The sequence below is a fragment of the Terrapene carolina genome, unplaced genomic scaffold (genome assembly GCF_002925995.2).
Source record: "Terrapene carolina triunguis isolate 2854851 unplaced genomic scaffold, T_m_triunguis-2.0 Scaffold242, whole genome shotgun sequence".
Classification (NCBI taxonomy): domain Eukaryota; kingdom Metazoa; phylum Chordata; order Testudines; family Emydidae; genus Terrapene; species Terrapene triunguis.
In genome coordinates, this window is record NW_020664593.1 from 3,138,568 (window position 1) to 3,158,016 (window position 19,449).

The 19,449-nt window shown below is 42.2% G+C and overlaps 1 protein-coding gene across 1 annotated transcript in view; it reads right to left on the minus strand.

The window, feature by feature from the left end:
- Positions 1–19,449, minus strand: part of STXBP5L (syntaxin binding protein 5 like) — a 418,796-nt gene that overhangs the window by 174,306 nt on the left and 225,041 nt on the right. Inside the window, exon 6 of the mRNA XM_029912782.1 lies at positions 14,406–14,469. Coding sequence (XP_029768642.1) covers positions 14,406–14,469 — 64 coding nt within the window. The remainder of the gene's footprint in view (positions 1–14,405; positions 14,470–19,449) is intronic.

The following is a 19,449-nucleotide window of genomic DNA, read 5'->3' on the forward strand; positions in this document are numbered from 1 at the left end:
AGTGGTTGGATGGGGCGTGGGAGTCCCAGGGGTCTGTCTGGGGGTGGGGGTGTGGATAAGGATTGGGGCAGTCAGGGTACAGGTAGGGGGTAGAGTCCTAGGGGGCCAGTTAAGATGGGGGGAGGGTCTCTGGAGGGGGCAGTCAGGGGACAAGAGGCAGGGAGGCTTAGGTAGGGGGTGGAGTCCTGGGGGGCAGTTAGGGGCAGGGGTCCCAGGAGGGGGCAGTCAGGGGACAAGGAGCGGGGGGAGGGTTGGGGGTTCTGAGGGGGGGAAGTGGGAGGGGCAGGGGCGGGGCTAGGGCAGGATGGGGTGGGGCTAGGGCAGGACAGGGGCGGGGCTCCTCCCGTCCTCTTTTTTGCTTGCTGGATTATGGTAACCCTATGTTTGACCCTGTGAAAGGTTATTGGCAGATCACTTTATATGAAGATGCACAGAATCTGCTTTTATTACTGATATGGGACTGTATGAATTCAAAATGTAACCATCTGAGTTAATGAATGTAGTAGCCACTTTTCAGAGGCTGGTCAACCAAGTGTTATATGGATTACAGAGCTTCACAAGAGTATGTTGACGATGTTGTAATCTTTAGCAACTCTTGGTCTGATCACAAGAAATACTTGGGGATTGTACTGTTAGAGCTCAGAGACAGGCCTAACTGTAAAAGCCTCTGTGTAAGATAGAAACAGCAAAGATTCCTCATTTGGGTCTGCCCTGGCCTGGCTGAGAGCATCCACAACTACATGTTACTTTCCATGTTTATTGTGAACTGTGAATGTATATTCAGGCACTTTATGAATCCATTTCCACAGGCAACTTTCTGGGTTGCTGCTTTGCAAGGAGCCACTGCAGGGCACTGTGGTCTGTGTACACTGTGAATTCTGTACCCAGTAAATATGGAAAACAGGACTTGAGGGCCTCCACAATAGCCACACACCAAGTTCTGTAGCCAAAGACTTGGGTTCCCTTGGTGGGATGATTTAGTTGGGGGTTGGTCCTGCTTTTAGCAGGGGTTTGGACTAGATGACCTCCTCAGGACCATTCCAACCCTGATATTCTATGATTCTATGATTCATTTACTTTGCAACCTCCAAAAAACACTCATCTGCACCAATCGAGATCATTAATTTGTTCAAGTGCAAATCGGACAGCAATCTTTGGGGCATCACAGGTTAACATGAATGGATAGGATGGATCCAGGAATTTAAGCACAGCATGGTTTAGAAGTCCTTCTTTCAGTGACTCAAACACTTTTGGTGTTGCTCTATCCAGACAAACTCACTCTTAGTTACCTGGTATAATGGCACCGCCCTCTCTGAGAAATTTCTTTTACAAATCTTCTGTGGAATCTGCAGAGACCTAAAAACCACTGTACCTCCTCCAAGTTTGCAGGAACCTTCCAGTCCTTTCTAACATTCAGAGTCTGGGGTTGGGGTTCCAACTATATGTTGGACTATATGTCCCAGGAAGGTGATGGAGCTCTTTGCAAACTGACATTTGTTTCCTGCAAGTTTAAAACCAGATTTCTTTAAAAGCTTCAGAATCCTTCCCACTCCTACCTGTTGTTCCTCCCACATTTTGTGGAAACAAATGAAGTCATCTACATATGTGAAGATGTCTTCAGTTCTCAAAACTTGGGTTAGATCATTTACTACCCTCTGAAATGTCCCTGGTGCATCCCTAAGTCTGAAAGTCATTCTGAAGAATTGAAACACCCCACAAGGTTTCAGAAAGGCAGTTTTATCTCAGTTCCAGATGCCACTTTAATCTGATGAGATTGAGATACCAAATCAAAACTAGTGTAATAGTTTGCTCCTGACATTTTATCCAGGGTGTCTGCTGTGTGCAGAAGTGGGTAACTATTCTGAACTGTCAGTGAATTAAAACTCCTGTGGTCAATGCATATCCTCAGTCTCCATTGGGCTTATGTCTACAGGTTGATCCTCATGGGTATTATTGCATGATGACCTGGCTTCACCACAACTTTATTCTGAACCACCAGAGGGAGCAATTCCTCTCTGTCATCCTGCAGGCATGATAGAGATACCTGTAAGGCCCCAAGAATTGCGCTCTAGTGTCCACACTTCCCCCTACCCCTTTCCAGCAGGAGTGTCTGAATATTGTCCTGGGACAAGTGTGTTTTACTAACATCCCACAGTTTTTGTAATTTTCTCAGATGAAATCCACTCCTAATACAACAGCGCTCAATATATTGGTCAAAACAACAAAAGTCCATTTAGTATGCAGAGACCCCAAGTTCAGTGGGAGCTGTATTTCTTCTGTTATCTGCAGTGGATGATGATTAATAGTCACCAGTTTAACTCCTGCAATTTACATTTTCTTCCTTTTAGCAATGGATGGTCACTGTTGCCATCACTTCTGCTGCTGAATCTGCCCCATCCAATGCTGCTTGCAGGGATGATCCTGCTACCAGCAGCCTTCGTTCACAAGTGCCTGCTACTCCTTCTTGGCATCATCTAGTAACTTGTCCATACACTTTGACATTGTGTCCCAATTTGAAAAAGTTTAGCAAGTGAAAAGAGCTTGACAGTTTGCAGTTCTGAAATGCAAACCTGAGGATGAATAAACCTTTCCCCAAATAAATCTAGTGTCCTTGCATCTCTATTTTTAGAAGTGGATGTAGACTGGCCTTGTCTTCCCTTCTCATTTAATTATCACTACTAACGTTCCTGGGGTTGAGTGTGAATAAAAATACTCATGACCCTGGGAAGGAACTTGGTATCTCTTCTCCATTCTTTTGGCAGTGGATGGCAGAGAGGAAGGAGTTTGCCAAAGGATTCTGGTCGCTCTAAGATGGCTTCATTAATGGGTTAAAATGACTCTAGCAGGTCCTGCAGTATATAAAATATCCACTAACTTATGTGGATTGAATTAAACCAGTTCCATCTGTCTACTTGGGGAGCTCGGGACCTTTTCATAAACTCTTGTTATGTCTTGTAATCATCAGAAACCAGGAAGGATGATTCAGATACTGGAGAATATGAAGAAGTGTTTATTCAGTGGTGGCAGCATAGTATCCACCTATTTTGATGGCTGCAGAACCTCCCTCCCAGACAGGCCACCTATTGGAGGTGTAAGTTCCACTGCTTGCTTGGTACCTGGATTAGTACCAGGATCAGTACCAGGTAGAATCTGGTGCCTTGATGGAGACTGAGCGGTAGGGAGGGTCTAGGAGATGAGGACCTGGAGTCTGGAGGGATACCCTATGGAGTCCAAAAAAACAATTGCTGGATATGGAACAAGGACTGAACCCCAAGGCATTCTGTCACTGGATCTGCTCCTGAGAGATTGCCAGTGCCGTGAGCTCAATCTACACAAGGATGAATGAAGGGAAACCTCAGACCTTCTGTAATGGGATCTCAGTGTGTGAGATCCCACTTCCGACTCCAACAAGGAGAAGTACAGTCTGAGGGCCAAGGCCCTGTAGTACTGGGTGGTGTAGTAGGAGGCTGGGACCTGGATCGACAAGAAGTAGGTGGTACAGGGAAGCATCAGCAGCTTTCCTGATGATGGTACTGTTCATCTGCCCAGCTGAACAGCAGAGCTTTTGGCTACTGTTGTTACTGAAAACCAATGGTGCTGAGTGTGTTGGTACCAAGGATGATATAGGTACTGAAGCTTGCATCACAGGAAGGCTGGAACCTCGATGTCTTGCAGCAAAGGTGAGTCTGGAACTGAGAGGCAAAGGAGGTCCCTGACCACCACACATGCCTCAGACATTGTCAATACCAAGAAGGTGGAATGCACTGAAGTGTGCACAAAGATGAAGTCGATGTCATAGAAGGTCCCAGCAATGGAGTTGATCTTGACAGTACTGAAGTTAGTGCCAGAGTCAACGACTCCACATTGCTAGTTGAAGTGTGCTGTACCCAGGACTGCCTAGCTAGTGCAATGCTCTAACCTTAGTCCCCACCTTTCTTCCATGAGACTCTGTTGGAGGCCTTGCCCTCCTGGATGAAGAGGACTTCTTCTGGCTAGAAGAGTACAAAGCACCTGATTTCTTCTGCCATTTGTGTGGTAGGGGAAAAAGAAAATGGTGTCTTCTCTCTGGCTCCCTCTGATGAGGGGATAGGGCCAAGTTTGGTGGTGCGCTCCTTGCAGAGTAGAGTCTGAGTCCCTGTGTTGTATTGAGTGGCTGGGTTCCAATTGGAGTGCAGAGCAGCTTCTATATGGAGCCCTACCTTCTTAGACTTCTTCGTTCTGGTCTTAAACCCCCTGCAGATAGAGCACCGATGCCTAAGGCATCCTTCTCCCAAACACGTTAAACAAGGTGAGTGAGGATTGTTGACTGGAATAGACTTGTTACAGCCAGAACAGCGCTTACACCCTCGAGACTTAGGCATGTCTCGGTACCGAGCTTGAAAAGCTCCAAACAAAACAAAAACCTAGCAAAAATTTGTCAAAAGTAATAGTTACATTAAACTAACCTAACTATATACAACAATAACTTTTAGGGAAAAAATCTCTTTTAAGAGAAAGGGAAAGGAGTGTGACAAGCACACACATTCCGATTACTGATCACAGGTGGTGAGAAAGAACTGAGAGGGATTGGGGCAGCTTCATCCTTTATACCTTCGGCTGGCAGCATGAGTTTGCAGAAGGCACATGAATGCCCTGATGGGTATTGCTACAGGAAAAAAATCTCCAGCTTTGATGCACTGGGTGTGCACACACCTGGCGTGGAATGGCCTTGTGCAACACATCTCAAAGAAGAATGAAGGATATATAATTCCGATAGAACTTGGATTGATAACAATCACAGAAAATTATGTACTATATCTAAATTGTGCCTATTTTACTTTAGCTATACTAATCTTCTTTCAAATATTTAGTATATTAGATGGCTTCTAGTAAGGCTTCTAGTGTGAAAAAAATCATGGCTTACTTGCTAATTTTTTTTCTATACTATAATATGTCTGGCAACCTCCACTATTGTGTTGTATTACTTCCACTGAGAAAAATATGAAGGCAGCTCATAGCTGTCAATCATGGAAACAGGTTCCCCCATTTCCCATGGCTGCAGACAAAACTTTCCATAGCATAACTGAGTTACTGAAAACAACCAAGGCCAAACTAAACAGTCATCAAATTAAAGTCTTATTCATTTATTGATATTCCCCTCATTTCTGTATCCTCTCTCTCTAAATACATTTCATAAGAAGAGTGAGACAGACAAATCTAGTAGAAAATCAATTAGAATGTAAGCCGATTTTTTCTCTCTTCTAAACTGGTATGTCTGGTAATCCTGCACAACTAAGAAATAACCAGCAGTGATACATTCCCTAAAGAATGAGGGCAGAGAAGTAAGATAATGGAATAGGAGAAAAAGAATAATTAAAATGATCCATCTCCTGGCCCCTGCTGAAGAGAAGGATTAAATTATTGCTCTAGTACAGCACACAACACTATTCATTTGAATGACATAATTGCCAAGACTGTGATATGAAGTTTTCAGTTTTTGGAGAAGATGTGAAGACTGGCCTACTTAGATACCCTGCAGTTTCCTTCCAGTATAGGTGAATCTTTTTCAGCTGAGAATCTGCCATGTACATGGAAGAGTGGGCTTGCAGATTCTGGAGAGGAATCAGACTTCTGGACTTGTAAACCTCCATTATGCACTGTTTATCCATCCGGTGATAGTGGCTGCAGCTGCTTTCTTTTCATGACCATGTGTATTCTAGGTAATAAATAGGAAGAAGGATGTTCTTTATTGAGGATTTGGGAAGAATGATAGAATGATGTCCTAAGGCCTGTGAAATCTTGTTGGCAGTTTGGAATGATTCTTGTTTAAATATTGGATAAAAATGCAGCTTTATTGGATTGAAAAATAGAGGGACATTGTGTTTAGCATCAAGTATTTCACCCATTAATGCCTGGAACACAGTATTCTATTAATATTCCAGGTGAAAATTCCCTCAATCCTATTAGGTCCAATTCTTTTTATAGCCATGAAAAAACTCACTATATGAGGCTGGATAATACAAGCTGGTATATAAATTTAGGGCTAATATCTCCAACTTTAAGAATTGAGGCCAAAATCCAAGCTGTGCTAGTGGAATTCTAGAATATCTGTTATTCTTGCTCTAATCAGATCCATAAGGACTCTACATCACAGTAAATGAGAGGAGACATCCTGTTCAGAAAGCATGTAAACTGGATAGTGAACACACTGTCTCTCTGAAACTGGCAGCACTGCCTGGCAACTCTGGAGCAGTGGCTCGTGGCTGACTTGGTCCATAGCCACAGCTTAGATGGATAGTGAGGGGTTGAGATGGAGTCTATATGACCAGAATGTTGGGTGCATTGGGAGAAAGCAGCAACACGAGTAGTTTAGAAGATTTGGTGCAGGAGTATGTAGTGCAAAGCAAGTAGTGTGTGAGGTAGCAAGATCAGGCTGGTACAGAGGGCACCTGTTAGGATGGGAGTGGTGGTTGCAGCATCAGCAGCAAGTGGAGCCAAGGATCCAGCAGGGGAAAGTGAGCAGTGGAGCCCCTGAGAGGTGCTGCTGGAGTACGAGTCCTGCCCCACTTCAACATGCTGGATGATTTAACTGGAGGTGAGAGTGGTAGTCATTCCAGTTGAATATTAGCTACTAATGGAGAATTGACTGGTGGGGCCAGTGCAGGCAGGGCCCTCAGAGTTGCCAAAGCAAAGTCAGTAAGGGAAGTTGCAGGCATAGGCGCTGACTCCATGGGTGCTCTGGGGCTGAAGCATCCATGGAAAGAAATGGTGGGTGCTGAGCACCCACCAGCAGCCTCCCAGTGCCTCCCTCCCACCATGGATCAGCTGTTCAGCAGTGTGCAGGAGGTGCTTGGGGGAGGCAGAGGAGCAAGGGTGGGGTGCGCTCGGGGAAGGAATGGGGCTGGAAGAGATGAGGCAGGATGGGGTGGGGCCTTGGAGGATGGGGCAGAGTGGGGGCGGGGCCTGGGGCAGAGGGGGGGCATCCAGCACCCCCTGGAACAGTAGAAAGTCGGCGCCTTTGGTTGCAGGGGCTTGGGACTTTCTTGCCATGAGGCAGAAGGCAAAGTGGTCAAGACATCAGTTGTGCTTGAACTATGTGTATGTATGAGATTTCCTTCCCCTGTTGATAATCTGTTAGGCAGTTCTGATAATGTCTCTTTCTCTTCATCCCTTTTGGTTTGGGAAATTTTGGTGTGTTTAGGGTATGTGGGCTCTGGACTGCTCCTGTGGAGGCAGAAGCCAATCTAATGCCAGGAGAGTGGTGAAGAGTCCACACAGTCACAGAAGGAGGAATCACTCGGGAAGCAGTTGCAGTAGCGGAGAGCAGGTAATGTATATGTGCTTGTGTGAATCTTGTGTGACTCTAATTAAAGGACATGGACAAAGAGGGTCCAAGCAGATCCAGTTTTAGCTGAGATTATTATAATATGACAACAAGCTAAAAGGTGTAGTCATACAGCCTCTGTTGGACTCATCCTTTTCCATCTTTGGTCCAACCAAAATTATAGACTTCATAACCCCTTATATCCATGGCGAGGGAGGTCCTGCAGGGGCCCAGACATTACCTCCCATTAAAATCTTGACTGTATCCTGTATACCAGCTCCCACTCTATTATTTTTGGCAGAGGCAGTTAAGGGGGTTATAGAGTTCACTTTACCTGACAGACCCTCTGCTTCACCAATTTTATCATTAGGTACTTGTCCTGCCTATACCTTGAGTTCTCTGGTTCATTATCCGATTCATAACTTTGAGCAAGGACCAGCTAACGGGGGGAAGGGATAGCTCAGTGGTTTGCGCATTGGCCTACTAAACCCAAGGTTGTGAGTTCAATCCTTAATGGGGCCATTTAAGGAACTGGGGTATAAATCTGTCTGGGGATTGGTCCTTCTTTGAGCAGGGGGTTAGACTAGATGACCTCCTGAGATCCCTTCCAACCCTGATATTCTATAATGCCTCCTGTGAATCACAGACTGGATAACCCTCTCATTATAAAGTGTCTAATAGACACTTGGATCTTCCTTTTATACATACCCTGAGAATGTTCATTCCCCATGATCCCTACATGGAAAAATACTGCTTCTTCACCAGGAATTTAGCAGAGCCTGTTCTCCACTGTGAGCACTGTCTGTCTATAGGCAAGTTAAGAGATATGCTGTTTAAAGGCATTTCAGAAATAAAAGAATCTTTATTTGATTTCAAGGTTATGCTGGGAATGCAGTGATTATGGCAGGTTTGGCAAGAGTCCAACAATTCTAAGAGAAGTATTTCCCCAAAGTGCTCTCATTAGTATCTGCTAACCCAAACAGGATATTTGGCACCCCCTCTGTTCCAGAACATCTAGATGACACTGGTGTTGGATCTATGTCCATCAATATTGAGCCTGGTACATCTGCAAAAATGATGGCAACCCTATTCCTTCTGTATCTCTGAAGTTAGTAAGCAGTAGCATGAGTCTCCACACATTGCTTCATCCTCTCAACCTGGTTTAATTTAAAGTACCCGTGATCTAAAACTAAGAATTCTAAGCACTTCTGGTTTGTGGCCCTGGTTTTTAAAAATGTCTCTAGGGAGAAGGCTGAGTCAAGGTCTGTTTGCAACACCATCTGTCTGTGTTACTGGAACAAGCAGTGTTTTATTCTCTACCCAGAAACCAGATTTTAAAGGTAACAAGGTTCTCTAATTTCAGTTCTCAAGAAAGAGGAGAGTGTAAAGACTTGTGGGCAGTGAAGAAAATCCAGATTTTGAGAGCTCTTCTTAGCTAGAGAGGCTATCTGATAGAAAAGGTCAAAAGGATGCAGTCTAGAAATCATTTTTGTTCCTTTTAACAACAAAATAAATGATCAGGTCACCCAAGCAAAACCAGTTGGGCTATATCCCATTTTTTGCCAAACGACCTGGCCTCAGACCCTGTTGTTCAGGATCTATAAACCATCCAGAAGGTTGAAGATCACAATCATGGGAGAATTAGGTCTAATCACAAAGCTAATGGTGGAGTTTTTCATGGCAATTTTTCCATTGAAGCCCTAGAAAGGGAGGTAGATTGACTAGATAGGCCTGATAGTAAAACCTCTATCAAAAGTATGTCATGTAATACTGCTAGCCTTAAAAGTAAATCCTAGGATTTGGATGTTAGGAATAATGTATTTGTTTGATTTAGTTTTCCTCCAAGAAACCTGACTTTCAAAGGATGAGTCCTTATATCTACAGAACTTTCAATCCTTTTTAAAAGGAGGTGTTGCACATGCAAAGAGAGAAAGACTGGCCTTTCTTGCTTCTACGAAGTTAAGTGTCATAACTTGAATGTTAACACCTGGTAACCTATTTGTAGGCCAATCGTATTATTTTCACAGATAAATCTATTCTATTACCATTAATGTTCAATTTCCCATTTTGCGCTTTCCTTTCTACAATGAATCTTTATGGGCAGAGCTTGAATCTTTTATTGACCTGTTAATTCAGAATATTTCTATCAGAAATCTTTGCTCTTTTGGGAGATTTTAATGCCCAACTGTGTTCTGAGGATATTCTTTCCTCCAGCTCAGTTAATGGGATGTTATCTTCACTTCCCCCATGACATTCTAAAGACAAAGTGAGAAATTCCTCAGGCTATACTACTGAGGGGAAAATCAGTAGTTTTGGTGCAAGCGGCGTGCACACACCTAACATAGAATGGACATGAGCAAGCACTCAAAGTAGAACTGAAGCATTTCAGAGAATGCTACCAGGGAGATCTTGGGCTTTAATCACTTCCCAAATCAAGCTTTGCCTCACAGAGCTCTTAGGAGCAGTTAATTCACACCTGCCATCCTATGACCCAGAACTAGAAGCTCAACTCTGACAGGACTCCACTACGGGGATCTGACTGTTGGAACTCTGGGGTCCTGACTGGTTCCCTGCTTCTATTTAAACAAAGCACAGGGACAGGAAATTGTCCATGCAATGGGGTTTCTCCTGCTTAGGACTGCATCTCTTGCACTACTTGCTCCTACTGCCTGACTCTGGTCTCCTGGTAACCTGACCCTGCCTGTCTCCTGACATTGGATTCTCGGTTTGCCCTCAGGCATATCTCAGACTCTGATCTCCTGGTATCTGACCTGACCTGGGTCCTGACTCCTGCTCAGACCATTAGGTCAGAGCTCCCATGTCCCAGTTGTGACATGGTATTACTGCTATTTCTTCTCACAGATGTTTTGCACAGATTTCCTCAGGATGGTGAAGGGGAAGGAAGACGTTGAGTAGGTGGCCCTAGCTAAAACACCTGCAAGGTTTTGTTACAAGAAGAGTGTGGTTGTAGTGCAGAGAAAACATAACAGATTATCAGACATTCCCTCAGTATGCTTGACGAGGTGGGGGTACTTCTGAACATGCAACAATACTAGCATTCCTGTAGTAGCCTGAATAATTTCTGCCTTCTCCAGTACCTATTAGAAACACCAAGATTGACAGGTATATTGTGAAATGTAGTTTAATGTTAACCTGCAAAACATAGGCAAAAGTCCTCACTCCACTACCATTAACAACATACCTATATAGTGTAGTTGTCTGTATATTGTTATCTTGTTGATGGCTTGTTTTGTTGCTGAGAATATCCAACTCTTTGCACAATAGGATTATTTATGATCATTCTAAATTTTACCCAGATGGTATTTTGAATGAAGAACATCTAGATAGCAGGCAATGTTCTGGCTATTTGTATCCTGCATGCATTCTGCAAAAACTGGGAATGTGTTCCGAGGTCTTTAAGGAAGATATATAAATATTTTTGTTGACCATTATTATATAAGCTCTTAGGAGGTGTAGCTAATGGTCATAATTAATATTTTTAATTTTATCTTTTGATATTTTATATAGCAACTGTTACTAAGAAGCTCTACATCTTAAGGTACTTCCAAGGATTCAGAATTGTGACAGTGTCCTATAGCAGCACATTAATACTGGTTATGGAACATCAAAGGATGTTAATACAGATATTTTAATTCAGCTCAACAGTTCTGCATCTCTCACTATATACAGTTATTATGTTTAGATTCATTTTTCTTTTTGTTGTTTGATGGATTGACTTTGATTCTTGAATGAATGCTTTAGTGGGAAGCTATTAAAACAGGAGAAGTTCTAATATTTATTATGGAACAACAATAATTATAATTGAAGCTGGTTTCCTATTATCCAGACTTTCTCACGAAAAAGAATCCAATCTCCTGAAATTTCACTTGTCACATGTCATCACAGGGTAGAATTCTGTGAAATCTGGGGGGAGGGGGGAATCAAGTGATTTAGCTGGGGATTGGTCCTGATTTAGTTGGGGATTGGTCCTGCTTTGAGCAGGAGGCTGGACTAGATGACCTCCTGAGGTCCCTTTCAACCCTGATATTCTATGATTCTAGCTCATCTGGGAATTCCTTTAGCTGATGAAGCAATTTTGCACTTTTGACTTCTTTCTAGCTCAGGGATGTCAAGTTCCCGCTAATAGTTCTGTCCACTACAAGGTTAAAACATCTCCTTAGTGACACTCCACTTCTCCTGGTGTATTGCTGATATATGCTTTGTCCATGCTAGTACATTGCAATAACAGGAGGAATGTCGTGCCAAGCCCACTGAAAAAAAGAACACTTCTTTCCTGTTGAACTAAGAACATCTGTTCAGATAAGCCATTGTAGCTTATATTTGATGTGACTAGTATTTAGTGGCCTGTCAATAAAAGGCTGAAATTCCACCAGAGCTAAACTAATTGTTCTTAACTCTAGCAGATTTATGCTCTGAGTTCTTTCCTGGCCTGACCACTGGTTGGGGACCAGGGTCTTCTCACTCATGTTGATCAAACTCATGGGTTTTGAACTTCATAATGACCATCTGGGCAGCTTGCTGGACTCTTATACACAAGATGTCCAAACATGAAAAAGGAGATACAGTCAGCACCAGTATTTCCATGAACATTTAGAAAGAAGGTTAGAGACCAAAAGGAAGAATTTTGTCTTAGTAGTATTCATATTGGTAACACAAATTAAATTAACATCCATAACGATGGAGGCAGGGACAAAAAGGGATGTGGAGAATAAAAACATCCACAAGATCTGTCAATGTAAGGCAATCCCCGGTGGAAAGAGATGCTAATGTGGATGCCAGGGTTTCCATCCTAAATTTATCTTCCTGGTGCTCTTGTTTAATGATCTGAAGGGCTTGTACAGTTCAAAGTCCCCAGTTCTTATTGTGGACCTCCTATGCCTATAAGAGAGTACATAATTATACTAATCTCCATGAAAGAAGTACTGGCTTTCTGATTCCTATCTGTTGGAGAACACTGCTCATGTTGTTGTTCTTAGGGGGCCTGTGGAGTTTGCTGTTATTTTATTAATTATAACAATTATTATTGTTGTATTCCAGTAGCTTTTTCGGGCTCTAACTGATATCAGGGTGCCATTGTGTTAGGTGTTACATATGCACATAATAATAAAATATCCTTGCTCTGAAGAGCTTTTAATCTGAATAGACAAGACAAAGGGTAGGAGAAAAGGAAATACAATCATTCCCATTTTACAAATGAGGAACTAAGACACAGAAAGGTTAAATGTAATGCCCACGGTCATACAGGAGGTCGGTGAGGCAGCTGGGACTGAACTCAGATCTCCTGATTTACAGTCCAGGACCTCAACTACAAGACCAAACTTTCTTATATTTGATTTGGATGAAGTGTTAGTATGGAGTGACCTCAGCAGAGTATCTCCTGTACCCATCTGTCCCTGATATGCTTAGCCAGATGGGGAGAAAACAGAGTTATCTCTACCTGTTCTCTGGCCCAGGAGGCAATGGTCCAAGTCCTGGGAAACTTTCACAGGTTTGATTGGGATCTGAGGTGAAATCCTCATGAGAGCTCCCCCCTCTAGTGGATCTGCTCCACTGTCTGGCCTTAGATTAGGAGAGTTTCCCCTTAAACTGCTTTTGCCACAGTTACAGGGAGGTTTCTGCCTTACTACCATTACGAGTAGCTCACAAACCAAAAAAAGCACAATTGACCATATCCTGGTCCAATACTCCTATTTTGTGTTGTTCCTGTGCATAATGCAGCTCTAAAGACAGCAGATCTGGGTACTCAACACTTACAAAAATAATGCCACTTACTGAGGTAGTTGAATATAGACTTGCTGGTAGAAGCCTAAGTTTAGACACACCTTTTTTAAAATCTTGCTTTTCTGATTGCTGGGAAACTTCTACTTGTTGAGGCTAGTGTCTTACTACCTCATCAGGAAGAATCACCAACTCCTTCTGGAGGTCTCTGGGGAGGTAATTTCTCATTGGCTTGGCTGACTCAGCCTGGAGGCCAACAACAAGCTATTTTAACAGAGTAGTGGCCGCAAATTCTGTTCGAAAAAACATCTCCTGAGTGTCCTAGTCAGATTTAACTAGGGTAACCAGATGTCCCGATTTTATAGGGACAGTCCCGATTTTGGGGGCTTTTTCTTATATAGGCGCCTATTACCCACCACCCCCTGTCCCGATTTTTCACACTTACTATCTGGTCACCCTAGATTTAATGGATTCTGGTTTGGATAACTCACCCTCTTCATGGGACAAATTTCAGGGGTAAAAAAGGGAAGGCTACACTAAAGTATGTTTTGTTTTTGTTTTTTTTCCCCTCAGTGGCTTTGATCTTTGATCTTATGTATCATCCTGCTAAGAGGAGAAGAACAAAGATTCAAAGGTCCAGACTTTTATGGAGGATAAACCTCTGTCCAAAGCACAAAGGTCAGGAGAGTGAATGGAGAGAAGGGAGCCAGTAGGGACAGATCTAGAACCAAAAGCTTCTAATGGGATGGAGGAGGTCCTAGAGTATGATGCAGAGCCATTAGAACTGGAGAAAGGTAGCGACAGAGGGGGGAATTGGCCACACTAGCATGAGCTCTGAAATTGCCTGCCTGTCTGAGGAACTGGAGTCAGGAGCTGGGCTTGTGGGGTACTTGGCTTCCATGATTGACAGCTCTTTGCTGTCTTCATCTCTGTTCACAAATAGCAGCAAGCTCCAATTATAGAATATTGCCATCAATATTCTCGTCAAAGACAATAATTCATAAATGTGCCCATTGTAATACATACTTGGTCAAATTCTGAAGTCTTCACACAGTTTATCTCATTTTTACTCAGGAAAAACTCCCATTCAGTCAACAGTAGCTTTGCTTGAATGAGGACTTCAAAATATAGCATATTTTTTAAACCATAATATTCTTCTCAGTACAGCAGAAAGGGAATTACAATATTTTCCAAAAGTTTTCCCAGGCAATATTTTAGAGTGACCTCAGGATCGTATAATGGAGGCAAGTGATTAAGTAGTGAATGAGTGAAATGGAAAAGCTGCTTAGGTCAGGGAGAGCTATGAAATGTAAAAATATTTTACATAATTAAAATATTTTACATCATTGGTTACTGTACTCACTTTTCCCTCATCTCTTGGGCTATCACTTAGGTGTACAACTGGGCCAGGGTGAGTCTTTGTGGATCTGCAAAACAAAATCAATTCAAAACAATGTAAATTCTTTCAATAAAAAAGGAGATTTATGTTAGATGTTAGGTATGTTAGAGACAAGGCATCCCAAAACTGTTTGGAAAATCGCCATGGTGGAGGATATTTGCACACAATCAACAACAAAACACCTTGCCCCTTATGTAGAATCATGTATTATACTATAAATTCCAGTTATCCTTTCTAACACATGGTAAGTTTGAAGCCCAGGAACAATTTAGATAAATGTGTGTAACAGCCATTAAAAAAACCTATTTTTGCATATGAAAGCATACATTCTGCATACATATAAATGGATATAAATTGTTATATGAGCGATGCTTTCATACTATATTATGTCTAATTACACGATGAGTGAACACCCTCATTCAGAATTAAAGTGCCCTTAATTTGATTAATTTTAATTCACTTCCAAAGTGACTTTAAACTAAACTTAATTAAAGCCACTTTAATTCTGAACAACAGCATCCACACAGGGATTTAATGTGGTTTAACTAATCCACTTCAAAATCACACCTGTAGTTAATTCGGATTAAATTTCCTGGATGTCACTGTGTAGATAAAATATTAGCCTCTCTCTGTTATTACTATCCATTTTATTTGGCAGACCTCTTTCATTTTGTTCCAGCTTTATTATTTTAGTCTGGCAAATATGTAACTGAGTCTTACCGACCCATTTTTCCATAACAAACAACTCTTCCCCCTATAGCAGCAATCTCTTCTTCAATCCCTGTTAATATAGTGTGAATATCAGTTTGCAGATCTTTTATTTCAGGTAATATAATGCATTGGTATCTGCTTGCGTTGGCTGTAGAGAGGGACTTATCTATTTCCTCTTTGCCCACTTTGGTTGCCATATTACTATCTTTGTCATGCAGCGAGAAAGGATCTTCTTCAAAATCCAATTATCTATTTTACTTTCTAAAATTATTTTAAGGTTTTTTTTCAGGGTTGCTATCAGATTTTTTTTTTCCTGCATAGGGATGGTTTTCAGAGGTGATGGAAACAGATATTCTTGCTGCCTTCTTGGACTATGGAGCCTAGGGGCTTGATTCTCCTCTTATTTATATCATTGTAAGTCAAAAGTATCTCAACTGAAGTCATCAGTTACATCTCTGAAAAACCTTTGCAAGTGTGATGAAAATTAGGTTCTATGTGTTCTTACTTACATGTTCCACCTCTCCCCACCACAATAGAGGCCATATTATAAATTGTTACAACTATCTCTGTGAATTAAGCAACACAATCTGCATAACCAAACATTTTTAAGTAAAATGATTACATTACTTAGACTATATTTTAGGAAGATTTCTCTAAAAATGATCAAGACACCAAAAATAAGAAAACTCTTTAAATCTAACCTTTTCAGCATTCCCTCTGTGTGCACAATGGACTCACTCTATGCCCTAAATGGATCCTGTGCCTTATGTATTTCCATATAACATTGTTCTCTGTGATATTATACTGTATTTATATTATGCACCCATTACTTAAGCTTTTAGTGCATTTTCACCCTTAAACATAATTAAAATAAATATTAACCACATAGGGATAGATTCACTAGGGGATTTAGGGACTTAACTACCATTTTAAATCCCAGATTTAGGAACCACTGGCATTTACAAAACCTCCACTCAGCTGCTGCCTAGCCCTTTAGGCATTGCCTAACTTTTTGCAGTAAAAGTTCCCTGTGCACCTATGCTTCTGCCTCTGGGCATGTGCACTGCTGCCTTGCTCTAGGCACCCAGATGCCTAGGCCCCCAGGGTGATCCACCAATTGGGGAACGATAGGTGCTCCTCTGCCTATCTCACCTGCGGGGCCCAATCTGGTAGATGTGCTCAGAGGCCACCTAGCTCCACACAAAACAGTCAAGAGGAGCACCTCTCTCAAAACTTTTAGCACAGTGGTTAAGGTGGGATGCAGGAGATCCCCTGATTGAAGCCCTCCCTCTGCCTGATAAGGTGAGTGCCTTAGCCACCGAGCTATGGGATATTCTAATGCGGGGAGTGCCCTCAGTGTCTCCAGTTGAAGCTGTAGCATGTTTTTAAATTAAGGAGTCATTGGAGCAGGGGGACTGGATCCTTGGTCTCCCATCTCTTAGATGAGGGCTCTAATCACCAGGCTATAGGGTCATTTTCTCTCTGTCTCTGGCCCAGTGAATATTTAGAGATCATAAATGCAAGAATCACTGTGGCCTGGTCTGAGTTCCACAGGACTGGAGGCAATTTTCTGCCAGTTGTAGATGGGTGTGGGTAGTTTGGGCATCCACTAGCAATGAGGAGTTAAAAACTCCAAAGGTGCAAAATGATTTAAAAATCTGGGGGCAGATGAGTCCATGGTCCATAGCAATGTTTTAATTCTAGTATTAAGAGACCTGGGTTTTTTAATTAGTTAACTCTGCCAGATTTGAAATACATGCACATGCACATATCCCAGTCAATGCATAAGAATAAGCTGAGAAGTTGACCCAGCTCTTGCTATCTGGAATGCAATCATCTCACTCAGTTATAGTAAAGTAACACACTTATTTTCCCTGCTGATTTCAGGGTCCTATTGCACTCTAGATGTTACCATGTTAGCATGTCTTTAAGCCATTATTTAAACATATTATTTTATTCCCTTATTCAACACAGTTCACCTGTCTCTTCTACCTCAAAGACAGAAGCTAGATTATCTATCCAATCTTCCTTTATTCTAAAAACTTTCTATTTCATTTTCTCTCCAGTAAATTTTCAGAACCCTTCTCCATCTTTCAATTGCTAAGTGCATTTTGCTGTTTTTTCCCTAAAACAGCTCCTAATCACTCACCTCTTTTTCTAAGGTTCCCAGAAACATTGCTTTTATTTCTGTTTATATATATTATTTCATTTTAGAAATGTGAAAATATTTATCAGGCTATGGCACTCGCATTATTACCAATCCTGCATTCTTTATTCAGGAAATCTGACTGTCCTATTGGTATGAATGTACAATTAAGGATTAGACTGTGGTTTCTTACCCACAGCCCTACCTGAGAAGAAGCATCGGACTGATTGTACATGAAAGCAATGATTTTTAATGAAGCTATAAACTCAGGGGTTGTACCCCGTAACTGGAGAATTGCTAATATAATACCTATTTTTAAGAAAGGTGAAAAAAGTGAGCTGGGAAACTACAGGCCTGTTCGTTTGACTTTAATGGTATGTAAGGTCTTGGGACAAATTTGGAAAGAGAAAATAATTAAGGACATAGAAATAAAAGGTAATTGGGATAAAATACAACAGGGTTTTTCAAAAGGTAGATCGTGCCAGACCAACCTGATCTCTTTCTTTGAGAAGATAACTGATTTTTTAGACAAGGGCTATGCAGTAGATCTAATTTCCCTGGATTTCAGGAAGGCATTTGATACTCTTCCACATGGGAAACCATTAGTTAAATTGGTGAAGATGGGGATTAATATGAGAATTGAAAGGTGGGTAAGGAACTGGTTAAAGGGGAGACTACAGTGAGCCATACTGACACATGAACTGTCAGGCTGGAGGGGGACTGCTAGTGGAGTTCCTCATGGATCAGTCTTGGGACCAATCTTAGTTAACATCTTTATTAATGACCTTGGCACAAAAAGTGGGATTGTGTTAATAAAATTTGCTGATGACACAAAGTTGGGAGGTATTGCCAATACAGAGGAGGACTGAAGTATCATACGGGAAGATCTGGATGACCTTGAAAACTGGAGTAATAGAAATGGAATGAAATTTAATAGTGTAAATTTCAAGGTCATGCACTTAGGAACTAATAACAATAATTTTTGCTATAGACTGAGGATTTACAGTTGGAAGTGACGGAGGAGGAGAAAGACCTGGGCATATTGATTGATCACAGGATGACTATGTGATGGAGCCGTCACAAAGGCTAATGCAATCCTAGGATGCATCAGGTGAGATATTTCCAGTAGAACAGGGAAGTGTTATTACTATTATACAAGGCACTGGTGAGACCTCATCTGGAATACCATGTGCAATTCTGGTCTCCAATGTTTAAGAAAGATTAATTCAAACTGGAAGAGGTACAGAGAAGGGCTACTAGGATGATCTGAGGAATGACAAACCTACCTTACAAGAGGAGACTCAAAGAGCTTAGCTTGTTTAGCCTAACCAAACGAAGGCTGAGGGGAGAAATGATTATTTTCTATAAATACAGCAGAGGGATAAATACCAGGGAGGGAGAGAGTTAAGTTAAGTGCCAATGTTGACACAAGAACAAATGGATATAAACTGGTCATCAATAAATTTAGGCTTGAAATTAGACAAACCATCAGAGGAGTGAAGTTCTGGAACAGCCTTCCATGGGGAGCAGTGGGGGCAAAAAACCTAACTGGCTTCAAGACTGAGCTTGATAAGTTTATGGAGTGGCTGGTATGATGAGACTGCCTACAGTGGCATGTAGCCCATTTGTGACTGCTAGCAGCAAATATCTCCAACAGCTGGTGATGGGACACTAGATGGGGAGGCTCTGAGTTACTACAGAGAATTCTTTCCCAGGTATCTGGCTGGTGGTGGGTCTTGCTGAGATGCTCATGGTCCAACTGACCGCCATATATGGGGTCAGGAAGGAATTTTTCCCCCAGATCATATTGGCAGAGACCGCTGTGGCTTTTTGCCTTTCTCTGCAGCCTGAGGCACGGGTCACTTGCAGGTTTAAACTAGTCAGACTAGATGCTCATGATGGTCCTTTCTGGCCTTAAAGTCTATGAATCTATGAGAAAGGTGAAAGATCTGCCCCATCCCATAGGCAGAGCCTGAGTCTTTTGTCTGGGGAGGCTACGCCCAAGAGTGCCGGAAACTCCCTAGAAGCGGGGAGCCACTGGCTAAGTTCCCTCTAAGCTGCACGGCTGCCTATTAAGCCCCATGCAGGGGCTCAAGGCTGCGGCAGGGAGAGGTGCCCCTCTCCACCGGCCCCAGCACGGACCTGCAGTGG